The following is a 22,329-nucleotide window of genomic DNA, read 5'->3' as shown; positions in this document are numbered from 1 at the left end:
CGCTAGGTAACCAGGCCAGTAAGAGGCAGCAAAGTTATGGAATTTGGACAAGGAAGACCCGGGGGGGGGGGGGGGGTACTCGACATATCCCTGGGTGGGGAGGTACGGCGCGGCCCCTCATACCCTGACCCTGTTTAAGACAAATATTGCTAATTTTCCTACCCATTTTAAGACAGAATTCCGATTTTTGATACCCTGTTTAAGACATTTAACCCAGTTTAAGACAAAAATTGATAAATCGTTACCCTGATTAAGACAAAAATGATAAATTCGATACCCTGTTCAAGACAAAAATCCCGAAAAACATACTCTGGCTGGCCGCACGTCCCCATTAAGGCCTTATAGGGGAGTACCCCCCCACGAGAAGGAAGATCCCATAACATAATAGTTGACAGAAGATTTTTCCCTTATTGATCCTTGTATCGTAGTGGCTCAAGTTATTCATGTACAAATCATTGCAATTGCATCTGTCAAGGAAGGATTATGGTTTTTTTACAAACGTTGGCCATGAAGCACTATATTTCAACAGACTTAACTGATTAGAGTGTAATGTGAAGTGCTTGTTTTTCTACCCCATATGAACCATGTGAGCATTAGCCCTACTAATGGAAATGGGCCCACACAAGGACAGAGTAAAACTCTGACCAAGGTGGCATCTGTCAAGGACATGTTTAGTTCATAGGTTCACAATACTTTTCACAGGAACAGGAAGCGCCCGGCAAAATGTTTGTTTTATGGCACAGACACACATGAAAACAGACGTATACAAAACATGGACTCCCAGGACTACCCCCTGTGGACCATCGCTCACTTTGTACAGTTACAAGCAGAAAAATCTAGCACTTATCTGGACAATTTAAGGAATTCTCTCTTACTGACACATGAAAATATCAGGTGCCTCTAGCGTGATTTGAACCCATGACCTCTGCGATGCCGGTGCAATGCTCTACCAACTGAGCTATGAAGCCACTCAGTTGGAAGCAGGTCATGTTTTGCATAAATTATGTCCTCCTCTTGGGGCCTTAAATTAGCATGCCTTTTTAATTTGGCCTCGCCTGTCTTATGCCACGCTGGTAGGACTCAGCCAACTGGTGGGACGCTAAAGAACACACATTATTCAAGGTGGTCTCTCACTCATTCTGTTCTGGGGGTCATGATCACCTTTGTAAACTACTTGTCAGTAATTTTTTAATAGTTATAAATCATATAAAGACAGTACGTCCTCAGCTTAATTCAAACGACCAAACTGGCTATTTAACGGACAGATTTATAGGAGAAAATATTCATACAATAGACAGTACTATTAAATATACAGCAGCTAAAGATATTCCCAGGCTTAATTAATTGTCGTCTTTCTAGATTTTGAGAAGGCTTTTGATACTTTAGAATAGTCTCTTTTGTATAAAACTCTTCAACACTTTGGTTTTGGACCAACTCTGATAAACTGGATAAAAGTATTTTTAAAATTCTTTTTATCCATTATACAAAAGAGACCATTCCAAAGTATCAAAAGCCTTATCAAATCACTGATATTGAGCAGGGATGGCACAGTGCACTTGCCTCCCACCAATGTGGCCCGGGTTCGATTCCCAGGCTCGTTGTCATATGTGGGTTGAGTTTGTTCTCTACTCTAGATCTGCACCAAGAGGTTTTTCTCAGGGTACTCCTGTTTTCCCCTCTCCTCAAAAACCAACATTTGCCTTGATTTGAGTTAATAATTGTTGATTTCAGTTTACATTGTCCCCAATTGAGCTCCAGCACTAGAACGACTACTGACTCAAAGGAAGTTCCTTTCCTTTTTCCTTTCCTAAAAGTTGCACTCTGAATTTCGGTTGGACGACCAATTTTTTCAGCTTAGTAGAGGTGTAAGGCAGGGCTGCCCTTTGTCTCATTATCTTTTTGTCATTGCTGTGGAAATGATGGCCGAAGCAATAATAATCCTGCACAAAATATCTGACAGCATGGGTTGCCATGGCATCAGCTGAGTTGGTGTCCCTTGTTGTCTTGCCCATCATGTATCACAAGAGCACAATTACGGTAACTTCACTCCAATAAGTTTCCTAAAATTGGTTTTGGGCTACCTTGAAAACTTTGAAGTTGCTCATTTAGACTCCATAGCTGGTAGTTGTTGTTACGAAGCATGAGAGATTTTGAGCAGCACAAGAAGGCTGGGGAGGGGAAACAAAGGTTCTTTGTTCTCCCCACCTCAGCACTCTTGCGGCTTTGCCACTCGACGCAACCGCCAGTTATGCAGGCTATTGCTCATTTTACAATACAATACATACTTAATTGACTGCTCTCCATAGGGGCTTTTCAGGCCCAATGAAACAACGAAACGACAGAACAGAACAACAACAACAACTACTGCTAAGAATCCCAACTAGCCGGAGGCAAACCAGTTGGCTATTTACAAGTGCAGCTGGGAAGTTGAACCAGGGACTACCAGGATCAAATTCAACGAGTGGTCAGAGCGGTCTCAAGGCAAGTGCCCTAACCACTGGGCCACACTGTGTTTTGTGTCAATTATCTTAACTCAGTAGTCTTAATGTGATATATTTTTTTAAATGGAGTAGTTGTAGTCAGGAGATGACATTACTAACTAATTTAAGCTAGTGTACACTAGCTTTTAAAAATTAGTTATATATTTCAGTAACACGTATCTTCTTAATCATGCATGTACACTGCATGGCATATGTAACTGGCACTTGACCAGCTCCCAGAGGACTGCATAGTACAGATGGTAGAGCAGCATGCAGCAGTTGCAGTCGTGTGGACAATATTTCCCAGCCTTCTTTCCAACCTCGTTCCCAGGGTCTGTCTTACAAGAGAGACCCTGGGAACGAGATTGGAATCTTTTACACTTGCATGAGATGCTCATCCCTCTAACATCACATATGCAATGTTGTCAGTTTTATTTCTAAAAGTTAGTAGCCCGAGTCATTTTTTCAAGAGCCCAGAATGAATTAAATCCGGCTGGGATCATATTTACAAGAAAGTGAGGATGAATCAAGTAAGGCGCCCGTTCGGGCTACTTGTTCAGAAATTTGGTCGCGTGCGCTCGCAAATAGGGCACCCCAGGTGACCGTTTGGCAGCAACCTTGCAAAAGAGCACATCTTTGACCAAAAATTTGCATCAACGAGGTTGGAATCTTTCACAACTTCATAAGATGCCCATCCTTCTAACAACACATATGCAATGTTGTCAGTTTTATTTCTTACATAAGAGTCATCTTTTACCAAAAATGTGCAATCTGAAACATAATTTCAAAATTAAAACACCATTCTTTACTATTTTGAAGGTCTTTGAAAAAACATTTTTTCTGGAGCATTTTAAAAATGGTTGTCAAATAAAGCACCGAAGAACCTACGACTTTAAAACAATGAATGTAGAAAATGTGCAATCCAAAATAAATATTACAATATTACCAGTAAATCACACCATTAACCAGGACAACTAGAAATGCAGACCAACTTTAATGGGAAGGATTTACAGGATATTAAACTGCCCAAGCTATTTTTTTAACCTGCATTGTTAAGAAAAAATAATAGAAATTGTTAAAAGTAGTGTACATAAAATAACTTTCTATGAAATTGCTAACCTTTCCAAAACACAATAAATCAGAAGATTTTAATGATATGGGAATTTCTCGCTGGGCATAGTTGTCATTCATTTCTTCCATTCATTTTTCAGCCATCCCATTTTAAATTCATTGTGTTAGAAGCCTAGCTTCTCTTTTAAAACAAACAGCACCTTATAGTGAAATTAAAAAAGAACTGTTGTAGATTGGAAGAAAGGTATTCCATTGAAGTCACAAAAGCTTTCTTGGTAAAATTTGGTCAAACATTGTCCTACAGTCTTTGGGCCTTTTAAATTTCTAAATATACAATATTATTAATGTAGTACAAACAAATAGCTTGCAATTTTCTTGAGCAGGAAAGTCGCTAATGCTATATAGCTAAAATGGTTAATTTGTTAATGAGGGTCTTAAAATGACAAGAAATTTGCTCCATTTCACATGCAAGTTTCAAAATGTAATCTTAAGTTTTTGTTACAAAGTTAACAATTATTGGTAGTTCCTAAAGAGGTAATCCATCATTCATTAAACATGCATCTATGTCAAAGCCATGGAAGAGATCATCAACACTGCTTGGGGTTGATGTTGACATCATGTCATCATCAGCATCACAGTTACTGTCCACTTCCATCTTAACATCACTTGAGAGTAACTGAATGCTGCTGTCGATCACAAACAAACAAGCAAAAAAACACACAAGTTACATTTCACGAGGATATAAAATTCATTAAATTTAAAAAGAAGATGGGTGACAATTTCAGTGCTAAAGAAAGCACAACAATTTCAGCAAACCTGTACATTTTTTCATGATGTATCCTTACACAACTAATGTTATTTCAAAAGAATGGCTGTGAGAAAATTTTTGATAGCCTGCGAGGACTTTTTTATCGCATTTAGCAGTCTTGTATTCAGGAATGTTGTCTGTGCTTAGGTCTTCTGGTAGCATAAAAAATGTTTTTTCCTTATTGAAGCATATGCCAACCCTCATAAGTGACAGTTTATTCACATTTTAACACTTCCCTGGATCAAAAATTCATGGAGTTAGTGTTATTATTATGTGGGTTGAAGTTGTTGGTTCTCTGCTGTGCTCTAGTTTTCTTCTCACCAAAAACCAACATCTGAATGCTGGATTAGTGTGAAAGTCACAAAGGAATTAAACAGGAGAAAACATTGTTATGGCATAGCCATGCCATGAGGAAAGACGAGAGTCGTGTGATATGACAGCACATAGAAGTAGAAGGTGTATATGTGAAAGAAGAAGAAGTGTTCAATTATTGGTAGAACACTCATGTTCCACCATGTAAGCTCATTAATTATTATCTTATCATACCAAACACACTGTGCCTCTATCAGTATGCCTCTGTTAGTTGTAGACTATAGACCGTATTCATAAATGGCAGTCACATTTATAATTCTTTTGTCCTCGTGCAAATTAGCCTACCAAGCCTCATTTTAGCGCAAGAAATCTTTTCAATTCACTGTATGGTATCGAGGCTTGGTAGGCTAATTTGCACTTCGACAAAAGAATTATAAATTGACCGCCATTTATGAATAAGGTCTATAATAATGAAAGCTGCATTATTTTGACATTTTTGCAATGATGCAGTAAATAAACCCAACTGCAGTTTCCATAAATCATAAAATGTCTGTATGGAGTCTTGAATTACCTCTGCGATGAAGAAAGGAACAGATCCTCTTGCCCTTCAGTTGGTGGATCCCACACATGGAGTTTACGCCGCCAAATCTTGACTTGACCAACCCATGAACGTGTGCTACAACTTTGAAACTTGTTAGGGGTGTTAGGGTCATCTTTAGTACGGTCTTCTCTATACACAATGCACAAAAATAATGACAGTCACTTTTGCCAAATAAATGCATTGTTGTTAACACTGTGTTCCAAGAAACCACAAAAATGCGAGTAACCTTTTCCATGATATTATTGAAATTAATGGGGAAATGCCTTAAGATGATCTGCTTTAAATTTGCTTTTTGTCATATACTCACAACCAAATTGCAAATGTTCAGTAGTCATGAATTGACTATGAAAGGCACTCTTCCATGACATTGCAGTAGGATACAGGTTTGGTTCAATGTTCGGGACCAGTAAATTCCTTATATCCATCCACAGTGAAAATTAAATATGTAATTGACTTTTACAAGAAAAGATTGTAAAAGATTTTTCTTAAAACTCATTTACATGTCATTAAAGAGGACATACGTTTTTGAGTGGAGGAAGAGGTTATGAACCCACTGATCAGTAAAATCATCTGGTGTTAGACAGAGTAAAATCTATGAAGTCTCACTTCCAGGAGTCAAGGGGTTAATTTTCACTCATCCTGGCCATCAAACTGGGTACGCTTGGCCATGCATAATTTCTTGGGGGCTGTTTGCATGCACTCACACTTGTATGCATTGAAATTTAATATTTAACACCAATATGACTTGGTGATATCATATTACGTCTACTTGACATTTTAGTGTACACGTGTATGATGAAAATAAAGCATGTGCTACTCATTCCTGTCATCCAAGAGGTGTACATTGCAGCTGACTGTACACTTTTTTTAATGCAAGATCATTCTTTACCTGGTACAGCAACTTGGAAGGGGGCCGGGTTCACACCAAAATGACTTGTTCCAGTAGGGTACTTAATTGCAGTGGTATGATGTACACAACTACAGGGCCATAAGAGAGAGCCCCAGACGTAAAAAGGGCAAGTACAAAGTCATCCTTACGTTACGTTAAATACCCAGGGCACTCTTTACCTTTTCACTGCAGCAATGTAACGTCCATATGCTAATGTATTCTTGCCAAAGTCAATTTGTTTCTGGCGCTTTTCAAGTCTATGTTCATTCACAGGTAAATTTTTTTGCTTTGATGGGTTTTGTTTTTGAGCTTCAGAGAGCAAAAGTTTTCTTTTGGGTCTGCAGAGAAGAAAGTAGAGTTTGTGTAAGTCACTGTGTAAATCAGTTATTTTAATCCGCCTCTTAGAATGCCATTTAAAAGCAAGTGCCATCAGCAAGCTTTGTGTTTGAGATCATACCATGACCATACAAGGTATTGTGCCTAATATCTGCCCCCTTTGAAAGAAAGGTTGACTTCTCAAACTCCTCACTAGTCCAAAGGAGCAGAAAATTGATATTTGTCTGGCTTTGTGAAAACTTTGCCATTGTCATTGATGATAACCAAGCATCCATGACAGTTGTAGAGCAGACAGTTTTGAATATGATAGCATGAGTTGTTGACTGAATGAGTACGAAAGAGAAAGATGAAGGAAAGATAATGACAAAAAATGAGTGGACGAAGTGGATATTATTTGGCAATATGTCTTGTGGCCATGTCTCCTGCACTTCGCTCTCATCACTTGGCACTTCCTCAGTCAATTAATTAATTAATTAATTAATTATAATATCAAACACAGACTACAATGTTTGAGCAAAACAGTTTATTGACAAGCAGAACGAGACGATGGTGTGAAGTCAATAAACACAACCACCAAGGCCCAAACGTGGAAGTATGTGGTTGAGAATGATTACATAATTTGAAATAAAGGTAATATGTGGTTGAGAGTGAGTACATAATTAGAGATAACAGTAACATGAAAAAGCAACAACTAAACTAAACAGCAATATGTGAAATAGCAGTCGGAATGCGAGTAGCCGCCATGCACTCTCTTTTGTCGATCAGTCATTTTGAGATAACTTAAATAAGTCACTACACCAGTTGCCCTGCACCTTAATTAGCTCACATGGTAATTGAGCTTCAAAGGCAAAAGTAGCGCCAAGGCGCCTAAAACTATGAGGGGAGTAGCCAGTAGAATAACAACAAAGTGCTGGTAAATTGAATTTAATTCACAATAAATTATGGTCACATAAATTAGTTACATGTACAGGCTGTCAAGAGCGTAGCATGGTGAGACGGCACTGAAGGTGTGAGCCTCTAGGAGGGTGTTAAGGCATGCTCCCCCAGACAATTTTTATTTTTAGATCTTTTTAGGGCCTCGGAAATGCCATTTTCAATGTTTTCCAAAGCATGAAAAAAAGCTAACTTTTCAGAAAATTCTTTTTTTGCCAAAAAATCTTTAATTAAATAAATAAATTAATTAATTAAGAATAAAAGATATTTTTTAGATTTTCAAGGTATGCATAAGGTATGTGCTCCTGGCTTTTCATTTTACCAAAAACCAGTTGCCTGGAATGACCAGACGACTGCTAATGTCAAGCACTGCAAGAGTTATTCAAAAACAGAAGCAATAGGAAGAGACCACAATAGTGTGCAACCTGTGATAACTCATACACAAGTTTCACACCTATTCCATGAGCAGTGGTTTCAATAAGTACTGAGAAGCGACAGCTGATGGAAAGCGTTATTGGCTACTTCACTCCCCTAGATCAAAGTACTGGTAATTAAAGACATATCCTTTTAAAGTGCTACTATGATTAAAAAAATTCACTTCCCTTTTCCTTCAGGTTTTGACAGCGTGTTTGCTTGACACCTGACTGGCAAAATCTTGAGCTTCGAATTTTATCCAAAGGCTATTTTTTTCTTTGAGTGCAAGTTTAGGATTTGACGGTCTGCTATTATTCAGGTTCAAGACTGACCAATTGGACCTCAGAGGGTCGGATCAAGGATAAGATGACGTCAAAGACTCACTGGCTTAAAATTGCAGCATGTAAATGCAGTTTATATATACTTGCAAAACATGAGTTTAAAGGCTGAAAGTTCGAAACTCCTGTGCTGCAAATTCAGCGTGTTGCATTGCATTTTTAAACAAGTGAGCCTTTGCAGCTGTTTATCCTTACTTAATTGAGGAGCAGCATTTCAGGGGCGGGACACTTTTCAATTTGTGATGTACGTTAATTGTCTGTATTACAAGACGCGAGTGATGTTGAAGTTGGGGAAAAGAGCAAGGCAACACTTCTTGACATTTATTGAATCCACATGAATCTTATTACTTGCATTCTGGACATATCTGGAACAAGGAGACAGCAATCAATAACTGTTCATGTACCTGGGATTTGTTTCCTCTTTTTGTGAAATTGCTTTTTTCTCTTCTTCTTCAACCAAGCTTCCCCAATCCTTGATAACTTCAGGGGTAGTGCTAAAACTTTGCAAAAAAAAAAAAAAAAAAAAAAAAACAAAGAAGCATTTAGTTACAAAGTGAAAGGTTTTACCTTATGCCACAGGTGGTTTCCACAGTACATCATCACACATGTTGGCGGATGAAAACAATAGATCTTTCATTAGCTCATGAATGATACAGGTAAGCTGTTTCTTGAGCCTGATAACAAACCATATGATGTATATTGACATTGGAAAGACTACAAACTGCACTCACCCTATGGGATCATGCAATTTTGTTTGTTTTTGAAAAAAAATACTCTTGCCAGGTATTGTGCTGGATTTTGTGCATAAACTTCTAGGAGTATTCAATGAGTTTTCAAGAACAAGAAATTGAGTTTTCAAGGGGTGTTTGTATAAGAATTTACTATGCTATACATCGGGTTTCAGTGTTTTCTTTGCTGAAAAAGCCTACCTTGATATTCTCTCCCCCATCCTTCAAGTTAAGTGCATGCACAGGCATCTTAATTAATTTAATTTTTGCATTTTATCTTTCACCAATAATAAAAAAAAAATAAGGAGTTTGTCATTGTCAAATTTGCAAGACAGCATTTAAATTTTTTCAAGGTTTTAGCCACTGTTTCCTTGGTCGTTAAACTATTCCTTGCAATTGTCCCTCTGTAATGGATGGAGTTTCTGATAAAATTTGTCTCTGGACTTGGAAGAATGATATCCTCATTTCTTCTGCTGCCTGAATTCCTCTGTAAAAACAAATCTTTAAATTCCGTGAAGGTCTAACCTTTTCAGCATTTGAAGACAAACTCAGTTAATCGCACTTTAGACGTTGTTGTCCAAGTTGCAAGTGCAGCACAAGAGCACTGTCATGGGTTTAAGTCCCATTCAAGGCTTTCATTAATAATTACAGTGTATGAACTCTTTCCTTTGTAACAGTGACACTTAAAAATTTGCTCTGTCCGATGTAAGATGATTTTACTCATTAATGGAGTTTGTATTGGGGGTAACAAGGGTTGACTACAATAATCATTTTCGCTTAGAATTAGTAATGGTAATAGGACTGAATGGAAAAATATTCAGGGAGTAATCAGCTGAGTAATTTCAAAATTGGCCGAGCATGCAGCCACGCAGTTGTTATCGTAAGCATAATAAAATTTGAGGGTAAAAGATGGCAGAGAACAGGGAACGAACAGGATAAGAGGGAATATAAAGAGAAAGGAAGACAAGCAAAAAGGGAAGTAGCCAGAGCAAAGAGGCTGGCATGGGAAAGTTGGAGTGAAGAACTGAATAGTAGTGAGAAGCAAAAAGAAATGTTTAGAATTACAAAACAAAGGCAGAAAGAGAGAAAAGATGTAATTGAAGCAAAGTATATATGAAGGACGAAAAAGGAGATATTAACGAAGACACAGAAGGAAGAGATACTAGGGAGGTGGAGAGGTTACTTTGAAGACCTGTTAAACAAGAAAAATGAGCAGAATCTGGAAGAGATAGGTGTGGTGGAAGGAACAATAGAAGAGATCTCAGAGGAAGAAATAAAGAGAGCAATAAAAGGAATGAAAAGTAGAAGGAGGAGGGAGTGGAATGACTGGTGACTTGCTAAAGAGAGCAGGCATTGTAGGAGAACTAACAAGAGTATTCAGAAGTACTGTCAATGAGGGAGAGATTTCCAAAAATTGGAAGGACAGTGTGACTTTCAATTTATAAAGGAAAGGGAGATGGTTTCGGAGTGTGGAAAATATAGGGGAATTAGACTATTGGAGCATGGAATGAAACTGTTTGAGAAGGTGCTGGAAGAGAGGTTGAGGAAATTGATAAAAGTGGATGGGCAGCAGTTTAGTTTTAATCCAGGAAGGTTGACAATAGACACAATTTTTAATATGAGGCAAATACAGGAAACGTTCAGTGAGAAGAAGAAACTGTATCATGTCTGTGGACCTGGAGAAGGCATTTGACTGAATGCCAAGGAGAGGGTGCCAGTAAGGCGTGTGGCTGGAGTTATGTCTCTGTATGTGGAATCAAGGTCAACATTGAAAACAGTGGCGGTGTTGACAGCAGAATCAAAGGATGAAGTGACTGACGTGTTTAATAGTTGGAAGGCAGAAATGGAGCAGGGGGGATTGAAATTAAATATGGAAAAGACCAAATCAATGGTGACTGGAAATAAGGAAAGAGAAAGGCTTCAGTCAGGCAGATGGCCATGTGGATGCTGTGGAAGAGGAGTGGGAGCAAACTCTGTATTGTGTACGGAGTGTAATAAATGTATCATACCTGAGCTTCCACATGCCCATTTTTGTGTGAATTGGGCCAGTTATGTGTAACTGCTGCCATGTGCAAGGTGTGTAAATAGGTTTTTTTTTTGCACATAAATTAAATTTGCAGTTATGTAGCATCTTCATCGCTATCACTTATTATAAAGTTCGTTAGTAACTCACTCTGTAGCCCCAAGTGGGGGAAATTCCTTAGAGAGGTCCAAATGCATTTCTTGGGAATGTGTTGAGTCTGCAAGTGCAGTTTTCCTGTTTTCACTCCACCGATTTCTGGAAAACTGCGAAGTTCTGCTCTTCGATATGTTCTCTTTTGAATGATTTTCAGCAGATGGAAAAAGCGAGATGCACTGATCTTCTGATATATTTTGCCTTTTACGCCTGAAAACACAATAACAATATTGTTGTATCCTAAACCCTACAAGAATTTTGTTCATCATAAGTAACAGAAAAAGTACAAATTGATTGAGGGTGCTTCCTCTCAGGAATAACTACAAAGTGAAAGCTACAAGGGAGCACAACAAAAAGTTTCTTTCCTTTTTTCTAGACCGCGAATACAGCCGCATCACATCGCTCAGCTCCGGCCGCTTGCAGCGGGCGATGGATTAGCTAGAGTCGTAATTGAGCAAAATCAACAACATGTAGATGAGTAGAATTGACAGAAAAGGGCAGTAACAGTATAAAGAAAGCTCTGTTGACTAGTTACAAACGTATTACCAACGATTCAAAGCACCCTTATCATAGCGAGCTATACATCTATAAGCTCAAAAGAACTCAGTCCAACTCAGGCGGGAAATGGGCTTAGATCTTCAAAAAGATCAAACGTTGGATTACAACGGATTGATATAACAGCCTTTTGCAACAGTTCTATCAGAATCTTCTTATCTCGTAGCTGAATTAAATCGGCTAAATAAAATAGAATTTAAACTTCATACCTTCGATCATGATCATAAGACTCTGGGGTTCTTGGGTTCTTTCTTGAACGGAGCAAGGAACATTCTCTGTCCGCGCGCGAATCTCTTGAAATACGGCATCTTCCGACGCCTTTTAGACGTGAATTTTTGTATTTATCTATATCTGTAGGTGTGACGTCCATAATAGCATAAAATGATAAGCAAAAAGTAGAATAAAACGTAGTATTGAACACAAATGCCGACAGTAAATGCGTTTTGTTGCGCGTAATGTGAAACGAATTTCGCGCCAACTGCAGCAAAAGAAGCTTTGTTGCCTAATATGGTGGCTTTAACCAAATTTGGGACAACGATTGTTACGAAGGTGATGACCAATCAGAATGCACAGAGCATATTAGTATCCCATAATTTTCCTTTCACTGTAGCGTGGCTTTTCAGCGTTTCAGGAGAAGACGAATTGAGCTTAAAAATGTCTCGATATTCTCGACCTCCAAACAGCTCACTTTACGTGAGAAACTTACACCATGACACCAGGTAAGGGTGAAAGAATCTTTTATGTGATCTGAAGGAGTCTCCTTTCGATATTAACTTAAAATTTTCTTTCTAGACCTGAAGACCTTCGTCGCATGTTTGGAAAATATGGCCGCATAACTGATGTGTATATTCCTTTGGATTACTACACGAGGGAATCCCGTGGATTTTCCTATGTACAATATCCTTTTTTAATTTTGTTCCTGAAATTGTGATGTTATCTTTGAATTTATTCTCTACAGTTGAAAACTACTTCGCCCTAAAATTCTTTTGTTATACTTTGATAACCAGGGCTAAAGCGAAAGTCCGCAAGAAAGTCGTGCAAAGAAATCGATAAAGATATAAAAGCCCCAAGCTAACCCAATGTGGAAATGATAATTAAAAGCTCAAGTAATAAAGAGTCGAAAGTTGATAAAGGCAAAGGCGATACAAGCGAGTATAACGTTGAAAGCTCAAGCTTCGTCTAAAATTGCAAGGTATAAAGTAACAGAAAAGTTCAAGGGTAAAGAGCGTTTTGTAGAGTCAAGGCAAAGAAAAAGCTCACGTGTTGCACCTTCTAGAAAAGCTTCATTAAAGAGAGGGTTTCGCAACCAAGGCAAGTTCAAGCGTTCGTTCAAAAGATATTCAAAGGTTGCAATTGAGCGATGTGGAGTCCTTGCTCCAAAGAAAGAAAGAAAGCGTAAGTACTTTTGCTTGCTAAAGATGGCCGTGTTGTTATGTCAGTTAAACAGAATTAATTTTTTCTTGGGAGTTGCTGAAATGTCTTTTGCACTACACACTCAGAGTGAATATTGTTACTTAGCAGCTTCATTAGCTAAAAATGATTTTCTGACTGTTTTCTATTTGGTTACCCTACATTCCCTCAAGGTTCTCTAGAAATTCGAAAAGAGAGGTGGGTGCAGAGGTTAGATTTCAACTAGGGTGTGATGTTGAGCGATGCTCTAGAGCTTTCTAAATCTCAACCTCTGAAAGGATAATATGCACTCTACCTTTAGGAAAGTGGAACTTATTTATCTGAAACACATCACTTCTAATATCCTGTGTTATAAGGTGTCACAGCAAAGTCATAGTTTATTTGTTTCAAGTTTTGATTTATTCTGAAAATGGAAAAATGTGAGGTGTTACTATGCGGACATAAGAAGTGATTTTTTCCCAATCTTTGTACATACTTCAAGGAAGGCTAGTAGATTGGCCTCTGCCCTTCCACAATTTACGAAGTTAAATCATAATTATTATCAATACGTGAGGCCAAATGACAAATTGCCTCTGTAAAATGCACCTTTCTGAAGGCCAAACGGGAAATGATCGGGCTGAAAATGCATTTGCTGCCCTGATTCTCGTTGGCCACAGAGATGTCAATTCTCTTCGCTTAGCCAATGAGAAATTCTGATGCTGAGGACCATTTCAATGACAGAGTTGGTGCAAGTTTTTGTGGATGAGTTTTTTGCATTTTTTCTCAATTTTTGCTCTTGTTTAGCCGATCATATTGTAGCAACAACTTTCAGTAGTGTAGCATCTCTCATAACGTATAACTTGATTGGCTCGATACCCAGACTGAAAACAAAGCAATAATTAGCAGCTCTCTTAACCTGCTATTGTTTGGTAATGTAAACAGCTTCTATTGTTTTGAAGTCTGATACCGATTCACACCAACTAAACACGTTTAATTAAACCAGGTTTAACAAAATAAAAATGATCAACGGAAGGCTGAAACACTGAATTTTACGTAGGATTCATGTAAGTTCTAATGTGTGTCTTCATTGTGTTGAATTTGGAGTCTTCATAATGTCAGGTAGTAATTTGTCTGAAGAAAACAATTTTAAACCATGTTTAACTAAACAACGTTTAAACGTGTTTAAGCTTTGGTGTGAATGAGGTATAAGTCATTGTTTCAATTGTTTAGTCTTTTGTTTTTAAGTAAGGGTATCGAGCCAGTCACATACGTTACGAGAGCTGTGACATGATTCACAACTTTCCATACCATAGTTTCATGCTACATGCATGCTTATTTAATGAATTTGTATGATTTGGCGTTGTGTATTGATAATGATAATCACATCACTTTTTTCGGGCACATAGTTTATTTATGTCCTTCTAGCATCATTTAAACCCTTGCACTTGGGCCACAAATAAACTCTATGCCCTTCAAATGTCATGTGAGTGATCATTACAATTATACCAAGGCCACAAAGTGGCCTGCCAGTATAATTGAGATTATATGAACTGACAAGTGGTTGCTGGGAATACATATTTCGTGCCCCGTTGGTGTTGTGGGATGACATCATTTTTTTCCTTTGGGGGTCCATGGGAGGCATTCAAAGCACAAGCGAGCAGACTGTCAATACCTGTTGTTTTCTCATATTTCATCTGCAGTTTGTGAAATATAATTTAAAATGCAAAGGTCTGTTTTCAGGAATCATTGTTCCTTTGAAATGCATGGGCCAATTCAGGACAAGTTTGAAAGTAAAGTTGTCAAAGCAAAGTTCAAGCACACATAAAATAGAGTTTGATGCATTACAGAGAAAAGAAAGAAAGCCAAGGTGCAAGATCAGTTTTTGTCAAGTATCACCATGGTCTCTTCAACTGTTAAAAAAGCATGGAGGGAGGGCATTATGCAAATATTAGTGGTCGAACACAACTTTGCAAGGAATACTACTTGTGCTACTGTAAGTGAAAATCTTGCCTCATCAAAATTTCGTAGTTTCAGGAGAAGGCATGGAAGAATTTGTACGGTTGTCGTTGGCCATTTAAAAACTGCTTCAGTTTCTTTTTGTGAATAGCAAAGCCATGGTCAACCAGATTTTTTCTTAAGTTTTTGTTAAGAAAAGGATATCGTTGGTACAGTATTTTGTTATCTTGATATGAATAGTTACAGCCCCAAATTTTGCTTGATTTTCCCCGTAAGTGTGTGCTCTACATGTAATAGTTTGATTATTCAAATGAGTTTAATTCAATTCATCTGGAATGGAAGCTGCTTTGTCAGGTTGCAACAACAGTAGACATCTGTGTTCTGCAAAAAGAAATACAGGGCACTGAATTGAAAGATGTTCACCTGATGGGTGTGTAGTAAAGGAAAATGTGGTCTGGCTAGCATAAACTCCATCTTCAGTGAAGCACCCTTGTAGCTTCTGGTAAAGATCAGCTTTGGTATAGAGAAAGTCAAGCCTTAACATCTGGTACATTTGAAGATATCAGAGATGCAGAGGATGCTCATTACTATCTGGACAGAGTGGTATTGCTTGGAAGGGAACTTGAAGTTCAGTTTGCAGAGGGAGACAGAAAAAGTAAGGCAATATGAAGTGCTATTTGTCAAGTCAAAAAAAGGTGTATGCATATGTGTATTGTCTGATGTTAAGGATAGGATTTGGCACTGCAGGGTCCTTCAAAATGTTAACCAATCTGCATTTCCTCTGATGTTTGCTCTATGTGGTTGAAAAGGATTTGGTGGAAAAAGGTGGAATATCTTTGTGTGAAAACAGTGTGACTGGCTTGCTATCTGAAAAGGATATTAAGTAATAAATCACTGAAAGAGAGAACGTGATGTGTGTTGATATTTGGTGCCCCTGCTATAGCCAGTGATGCTAGCTATTTCAAGAGCCTATTACAAACTGAATGGTAAGAACAGAGCACATTAATTTGTTTAACATGAAAAAAACTGTTTCTTTTGTATATGAAATTTTAAATAGTCAATGGACTTGTCTGCTTATGTTGGAGGCGAATTGATTTTACAGCAATTGATATGCTTTTTAGCTCCGAACCAGATGAGAAACAAAGAAAGGCGAGAGACATACAGTAGCAGCGGTGGATACAGTAGCAGCAGCAGAAGAGACAACCAAGAGGATAACTACAGGTTTGTACCGTTTGAGGGCGAGGGCAGTAGGTCTAATTAATATAAATATAAAGGAATGTAAAGGAGGTAGCCAATTATGGAAGTCGTCTATGGCGGAGAATTTTTACAAGTTTTGCTGTTAAATAAATAAGAGCCAATAAGTGATTTATTATTAACGCTAATCCCAGATTAAAAATAAACCAAGGAGTTATCAGTTTATTTCTCTACTTCCAAATGCTGTTCAACGCTGATATTCGGCACAACTTTACTTTAGAAGAAGTTAATCTTGAAAAACAAAAATAAGCAAAATAAACTTTCACCAATAAGTTGAAAACATGGAACAAACGTTTATGCTACCCAGGATTATGTTGATCGGCTTTCGAACAACCTGGCCCTGGACTGTAAACTAAGGATAACCGTTTACTACTATAAACTCTTTTTGGAGAAGTGTGTCAGTTTTTGAAATAATGTGGTTGATTTGAAAAGTGTCAGTTTTTGAAATAATTCGGTTGGTTCTGCAACTGTTTAAATAGTACAAATACATGTAACTAAGGGTAAAATATCGTGGAATATTGGGACTTGTCTCCTGTGTTTTCTGTTTAATAGTAACTTACAGAGTTTAATGAAACCTAATATAGGCAGTGTGACCCAGTGGTTAGGGCGCTTGCCTTGAGATCCGGAGATCCCGGGTTCCTGACCACCCGTTGAATTTGTTCCTGGTAGTCCCTGGTTCAGTTTCTCGGGTGCACTTGGTTTGCCTCCGGCCAGTTGGGATTGTTAACAGTTGTTGTTTCATTTATTGTTTCATCGGCCCTGAAAAGCCCCTACAGGGAGCGGTCAATTAAGTAAGTATGTATGTATATATATGTAGATATTTATTGATCCCATATTTTTACTGTTTTCTGCAGCCGCCGTTCCCGCAGTCGCAGCCCAAGGTAACTTGCATTTTTTTCCTTCTGTTTTGAATGACGCTTTTCAGTTTTGCATCAAAAAGGGATAAAAAGTACTTTATTAGCATAGCCAAGAGAGGTGTTCTTCCTGATAGATTTTCCCGCAACTACTGAATGGTTGAAAGGACAGGGATTGTTGCATTCGTGGGGAAAGTAGAGGACCAGTTTTAATTTTGATTCGTATTTTGGTGCTCTTCGTTTCGCCGCTTCAGTGTTCTGTTTGGTCTTGCCAATATGGTTTAGTGTAAGTTCTGTCCTTTCCGCAAGAACATGAATGGAATAAGTTCCCTGTCTTCATTTCTAGTCCGATAGACTTTATATCTCTACGCTTCTTGCTCTGGGATACGAGAAATATTCTCCAATTAAATGGTGTTATTGTTTTAGGCGTCGCCGTCGTCGATCCCACTCGAAATCCAGATCCCGTTCCCCAAAGCGCCGTGATCGCAGCAGCCGCAGCGACAGAAACCGTGAAAATCACCGCGAGAGTAGGAAAGAAAAGGAACGAGAGAGATCACGCTCGCGCTCACCGTCACCGGCACGGTCACGTTCAGCCTCACGTTCGCGCTCTGCGTCTCCTGCAGCAGATTTTAGCGAGAAGGAAGAGGAGCAAGGTCGACAAAGTCGTTCACCCAGTCCAAACTAACCGTTGTCTTGTCCAAACATTAACGAGAACTTGTTCGAAGATGTTGTTGTCACGTAACTTGAAAACTTTTTAACCCTTAGGCCCTGCACTCGACTCGCAGTGCACATTGGATAGTTGGGTTTATTATTTTATGACCAAGTACTTTCCTGAATGTTATTCTGAGCATTCTGTAGCTGCTGCAGTTAAAAGGAAAATTGGACTTTATGTTTAACTTTTCTATCGTGCTTGTACCAAACTAGCGAACTTGTATCACCAAAAAAAACCGCTTTTAAATTGAACTAGTGAAATAAATTCTTAAATCAAATATTTCAGTGTTGAAACGGAGGACAACGAAAGGGTCATTGTCTTTCGACGGAGTTCGTAATTTGTGAATAAGCAAAGATGGTCATAAGAACGTTGTTTTAACAAAATGATTAAAATCATGCCCTTCATTTAAAACCTGAGCTCGTTACTGTCTCGGTTAATGACAGTGATATACCACATTATTAAATTTTCGACCTCGGTTACAAGCTTGCAAATGAGCGCTGGTCATGGGACATTTGTCCAATTAATTTGAGGTTTGGACTGGCAAACGCTCAGTCTGACCGGACAGGCTGACAGAGGTCTTTTACGAAATAAGAAAGCCAAATGCGAAGGTGGCCTTTTAATACATGGCTGTAAAGCATAATGCTAAAGTTTCATTTTGATTTGTTTTCATTTACAGCTTGCGTTTCACGTCGTCTTACGAGTAACGCTTGCGCCGAAAATGAAAACACTCCCGCCCATATTCATGCAGTTCGGATTTCAAAATTCGCGCGAGGTGTTTCACGAAAACTCATTTACATTGATTTAGATTAAATGATTTAATACTGCAATGTACCGTGGAATCAACAAGATTTTTTGACCAGTTTTACAGCGAATTTTTAGGGATTCGAATTGCATTTCTCACCGCGACTTCAATAACTTAATTAGTAAAGTTAACGTTCTTGCGTATGCACAAAGCTGAAGCATTTCGGGATTTGTAGAAATTTATTTTGTTTGACTAGAATGAGGAAAAAAAAGAAGCAACAATATTGTCAAAACAGCATTGGACAGTGCGCGCATGTTTTGCTCGTTTTCATTGTCACGAAACAAAAAAACTTCCAAACCGTTCAATTAAAAAAGCCAACAACTTGAGATATATTATATATATAAACCACCACTCCAATTCTCAGGTTTGTATGTTACATCGTTTCCGAGTTATTAATTTGCCTAAGCGTTTCACATGATGCTTCAAAAGACATAACTGTCAGCGCAAATTTTCTGTACTAAAGCCATTCCGTCGATCATCGCTGCCTCATTGTTGGGGACGCAGTCATCTACTTCTGCGCCCTTCTGCAGAGGAGCGGCGAAAGCAGCTTTGTTCGTCTTACGAAGGTATCCATCCGGTATTTATGGGGCCCAAGGACCGGAAGTGGTCCCAGAGCGTGCTTCAGAATTTCTCTCATTTCAGGATTTCGCCCTTGTGCCATAACTATTGACCAAAGAGAGATCGATCAGCTTCAATAGTGAATTAGACAAAAGTGTTATGGCTTTGGTGGGCTCCCCAGCACAGTCACAAATGAGTCCTTTTTTCTAATACCCGCTCCCGCGAAAATCAGTTGTCATGTCCCTGAAAAAAACATGGCAGAAGCAGGCATTTGGCTTCTTCTGATTGGTTAAAATTGGCGGCCCTTTGTTTCGCGCGCAAAGTGTATCTAAAAATAGATGCATTTGTGACTGCTGGGACAAGACAGCAAAGTGATAGATCAACATTCTTATCTAATTCACTCTTGTCAGCTTCCAGTATGACAGTTCTGCCATTAGACGTCACTTTCTTCTGATTCATATCACAGGAAGTGTTCAGCTTGTTAGACTGCATAGGGTCATAAAATTTCTTCACCTGGGGTACACTTTCCATGCCCTCTTTCTAACGTGTCGTAACTTCTTACCATCTCTCATGTGCTTTCTGCAAATCTGTTGCGACTTCCTTTGGAGAAGCTTTTGGTGTAGAAATACTAACGAGCCCTTGCTGGCTAACTGTGAAAGGGTTGTTCGAACCTTGAATAATGTCTGCTACACGGGACACTGCACCCTGGTCTTGTTTGATTCGTGGACGTTGAAGATCATTGTGTCTAGAGTCCTTGTTCCCATTGATCACATCCCAAAGTTGGCCAAGGAAAGCGCTTCTATGCTCTGCTGTGATGTAGTATAAATGAATGAAGGGGTAGTTTCTAAAGAAACTGTGGTGCTGCGTCGGTGGAGAAGTAGTATACAAAAATTTGGTTTTATCAACGGAGTTGATAATGTAAATTGGCCACCGTACAGAGATTCTAAAAGCTAAAAGCTAAGAATCTCTGTACGGTGGCCAATTTACATTATCAACTCCGTTGATAAAACCAAGTTTTTGTGATGTAGTATAGTTTCACTGCGGTGGGCTGAAGACTGAAGCGTGAGGTTCCACCTTGGGCGGTCTGTGTGACTTCTGTTGTCTGGTGCACTGGTATCTTCCAAATGGGTTGTCCTTTGTAAGTAAAGCAAGGGGTAATCATGTTTAAAGGTTGATGAATTAATAGTTCAACAGACACCCCTGAGGCCGACGGTGCCATTTCTTCACCCCCTGTCCCTTTCAGTTTAAGCAACATACTCTGAAAAAAGAGCGAAGAAGGCTGAAGATGTGCCAACCGAAAGCGAAATTTTCTCAATACCTTACCTGACAGCTGAACAGAAAAATGACCATCCTCGAAAGCCTTCAGAACGTGTTAATGAGACTGCAAGATTCGTCATCTGGGCGTAGTATGGCGTGAGATATCTGGTGTAGTTGAACTTGTCATAAGCGAAACACCAGGGGATCATTGCTCGTATAGCGTGCAAATGCGAATACCAGTTTCCCTCTCGCGATGCGCGTATCTTTCCTAGAACTACATTCTCTACCATTTCCACAAAAATCATCCAGACAGGTGGCAGTTCTCAGTTTCTCTGGAAACTCCATCCACACCACCAAGACTTCATCAAGGATGGGACTTTAAAGAAGATGTTCAAAGGATTCTTGCTAGATGTTGCCGGCCAGATTGCTCACCCGCTCTAGTAACGTGTACTGTAGGTGCCTGATTATCACGGTCGTCCAACCACGTAGTGAATTCCTGCCACGCCAGTTGCATCAGAGCTTCGTACTCACATTTGTGTGCACTCACAGCTCGATTGTATTGCTTTCCAGCAAGCACGCCATTTACAGAGCCTTCTGCCACTATTCGGGATTCGATTGAAATATCTCTTAAACCGGCGTCACCAAACCTCTTTCCAATGATTGACAACATATTTACAAATTGTGTGAATGTTTCCATCAATAGAATGTTCGAGAAGCGTTGCTCTTTCCAAGCGACCTCGCACGCTTTGGTGTATAAACCTTGATCCATCACAACGACGATCGTGTCAAGGGATAGTTTGCTCCTAATCTCTTCTCTTTGAATTAATGTCTCGAAAACAGTTGCCAAGTCTGTTGCTGGGGCGTTAATGGTGGGTAGGTATTGAATCACGTCGGCGGAGACTGTCACTTCATCTCTGGTTAAACCCAGTCCAGCTCGGCGTCTCCTTGGTTATTCGTGTCTGCCAGCCTTGTAAGGATCCGTACCAAGTTCGTGGCTGCAGCCTCTTTTGCTGGTTTGCCTGCTGTTAGCGTATGATCTTCATTGGTAACTAGAGGGATACATACAACTGGAACAATGATTTTCTTTGGTATGATTACATCACGGATGTGACTGAAAAGCTCTGTATAAGCTGTTTGCTTGGCCATTTCGTATTGCGCACTATCATCATCTGTGGTACCAACATCTGTCATCTGATGTCCTTTTCCTTGTGTAGCTTCTATGGCAAGCAAAATGATAATGTGCTTCTGCAGCAACCACATCCTTACTAACAATCGCTAGGATTTTAGAATTCTGTTTTGCTATGGCGGCCTGGCGAAGAGTCTTGTCAGTTCGGAGTTGGACGGCTTGCACGGGCTTCTCTCTAGATTTAGGGCATTTCAAGAACTTGTCTTTTCCGCAAAAGATGCATTCCGGCTCAGACACCCTTCCAGCACTAGAAGCTCGTCAGCAAATTCGCTTTTCTCTTGCAGGTATTTCATCGAGATCGTCCTCTTTGTCTTTTCTTTCTTCGGTTTTGTGAAGGTCTCTTTTCCAACGTAAATAGACTCCTGCATTTTCGATGGTAACAAATTTTCAGAATTTCATCTTTGTTCAATTTCTCATAGATTTTTAAGATAGCTCTTTCGTTGCGAACTTTTGCTGTTTGGATTAATGTTTTCCAAGAGTCTAGTCTTTGAGATGAACAAGTTTTTTGTCATTATCACAAGAAGGTGAATGGATAAGGCAGTGATCGTCAAAGTCACGGTAGTCATCCATTTCTACAATCAACATAGTTGCTTTAAGCATTTTGGTAATTTAGCGAGCACTTTTTTTCCTGTAATTAACTTTGAACACCAAGTATAACTCTTGTGACAAATATCTCCTTAAGAATTTATCTTCAGTGAAAGTATAATTGTTGTTCGAATA

At 39.0% G+C, this 22,329-nt stretch overlaps 2 protein-coding genes across 4 annotated transcripts; one reads left to right on the top strand and one right to left on the bottom strand.

The window, feature by feature from the left end:
- Positions 1 to 3,193: 3,193 nt before the first annotated feature.
- Positions 3,194 to 12,120, bottom strand: LOC138007246 (histone RNA hairpin-binding protein-like). Of its 3 annotated transcripts, none has more exons than XM_068854043.1 (6): positions 11,851 to 12,120; positions 11,084 to 11,296; positions 8,587 to 8,682; positions 6,341 to 6,499; positions 5,243 to 5,401; positions 3,194 to 4,237 (listed from the first exon to the last, which is right to left on the bottom strand). In XM_068854043.1, the coding sequence occupies exons 1-6, from the start codon at positions 12,009 to 12,011 to the stop codon at positions 4,078 to 4,080; spliced, it is 948 nt and encodes a 315-aa protein (XP_068710144.1). In that variant the 5' UTR covers positions 12,012 to 12,120; the 3' UTR covers positions 3,194 to 4,077. The 3 variants fall into 3 exon arrangements, with proteins under 3 accessions (XP_068710144.1, XP_068710146.1, XP_068710147.1); XM_068854045.1 differs by having other exon boundaries at positions 3,194 to 4,234; positions 11,851 to 12,117; XM_068854046.1 differs by having other exon boundaries at positions 3,209 to 4,237; positions 8,587 to 8,676; positions 11,851 to 12,114.
- Positions 12,121 to 12,133: 13 nt separating this feature from the next.
- On the top strand, positions 12,134 to 18,217 carry LOC138007247 (serine/arginine-rich splicing factor 10-like). The gene is made up of 6 exons (XM_068854047.1): positions 12,134 to 12,360; positions 12,434 to 12,538; positions 15,538 to 15,641; positions 16,108 to 16,207; positions 17,095 to 17,121; positions 17,521 to 18,217. The coding sequence occupies exons 1-6, from the start codon at positions 12,149 to 12,151 to the stop codon at positions 17,777 to 17,779; spliced, it is 807 nt and encodes a 268-aa protein (XP_068710148.1). The 5' UTR covers positions 12,134 to 12,148; the 3' UTR covers positions 17,780 to 18,217.
- Positions 18,218 to 22,329: the final 4,112 nt, after the last annotated feature.

Source organism: Montipora foliosa, chromosome 6, assembly GCF_036669935.1.
Source record: "Montipora foliosa isolate CH-2021 chromosome 6, ASM3666993v2, whole genome shotgun sequence".
Taxonomy (NCBI): domain Eukaryota; kingdom Metazoa; phylum Cnidaria; class Anthozoa; order Scleractinia; family Acroporidae; genus Montipora; species Montipora foliosa.
The sequence above is the reverse complement of the archived record's forward strand: the minus strand, read 5'-3'. Positions and strand labels throughout refer to the sequence as shown.

Bases quoted from the DNA above. Each gene is read 5' to 3' on its own strand.
- LOC138007246 (XM_068854043.1), bottom strand. From the start codon at position 12,011: ATGGACGTCACACCTACAGATATAGATAAATACAAAAATTCACGTCTA. The intron at 6,500-8,586 runs GTACATGAACAG...TCTTCTCTGCAG, and splicing joins AAAGAGGAAACAAATCCCAG to ACCCAAAAGAAAACTTTTGC. The intron at 5,402-6,340 runs GTAAAGAGTGCC...CATTGTGTATAG, and splicing joins TACATTGCTGCAGTGAAAAG to AGAAGACCGTACTAAAGATG.
- LOC138007247 (XM_068854047.1), top strand. From the start codon at position 12,149: ATGGTGGCTTTAACCAAATTTGGGACAACGATTGTTACGAAGGTGATG. The intron at 12,361-12,433 runs GTAAGGGTGAAA...TTTTCTTTCTAG, and splicing joins AACTTACACCATGACACCAG to ACCTGAAGACCTTCGTCGCA. The intron at 15,642-16,107 runs GTAAGGCAATAT...TATGCTTTTTAG, and splicing joins TGCAGAGGGAGACAGAAAAA to CTCCGAACCAGATGAGAAAC.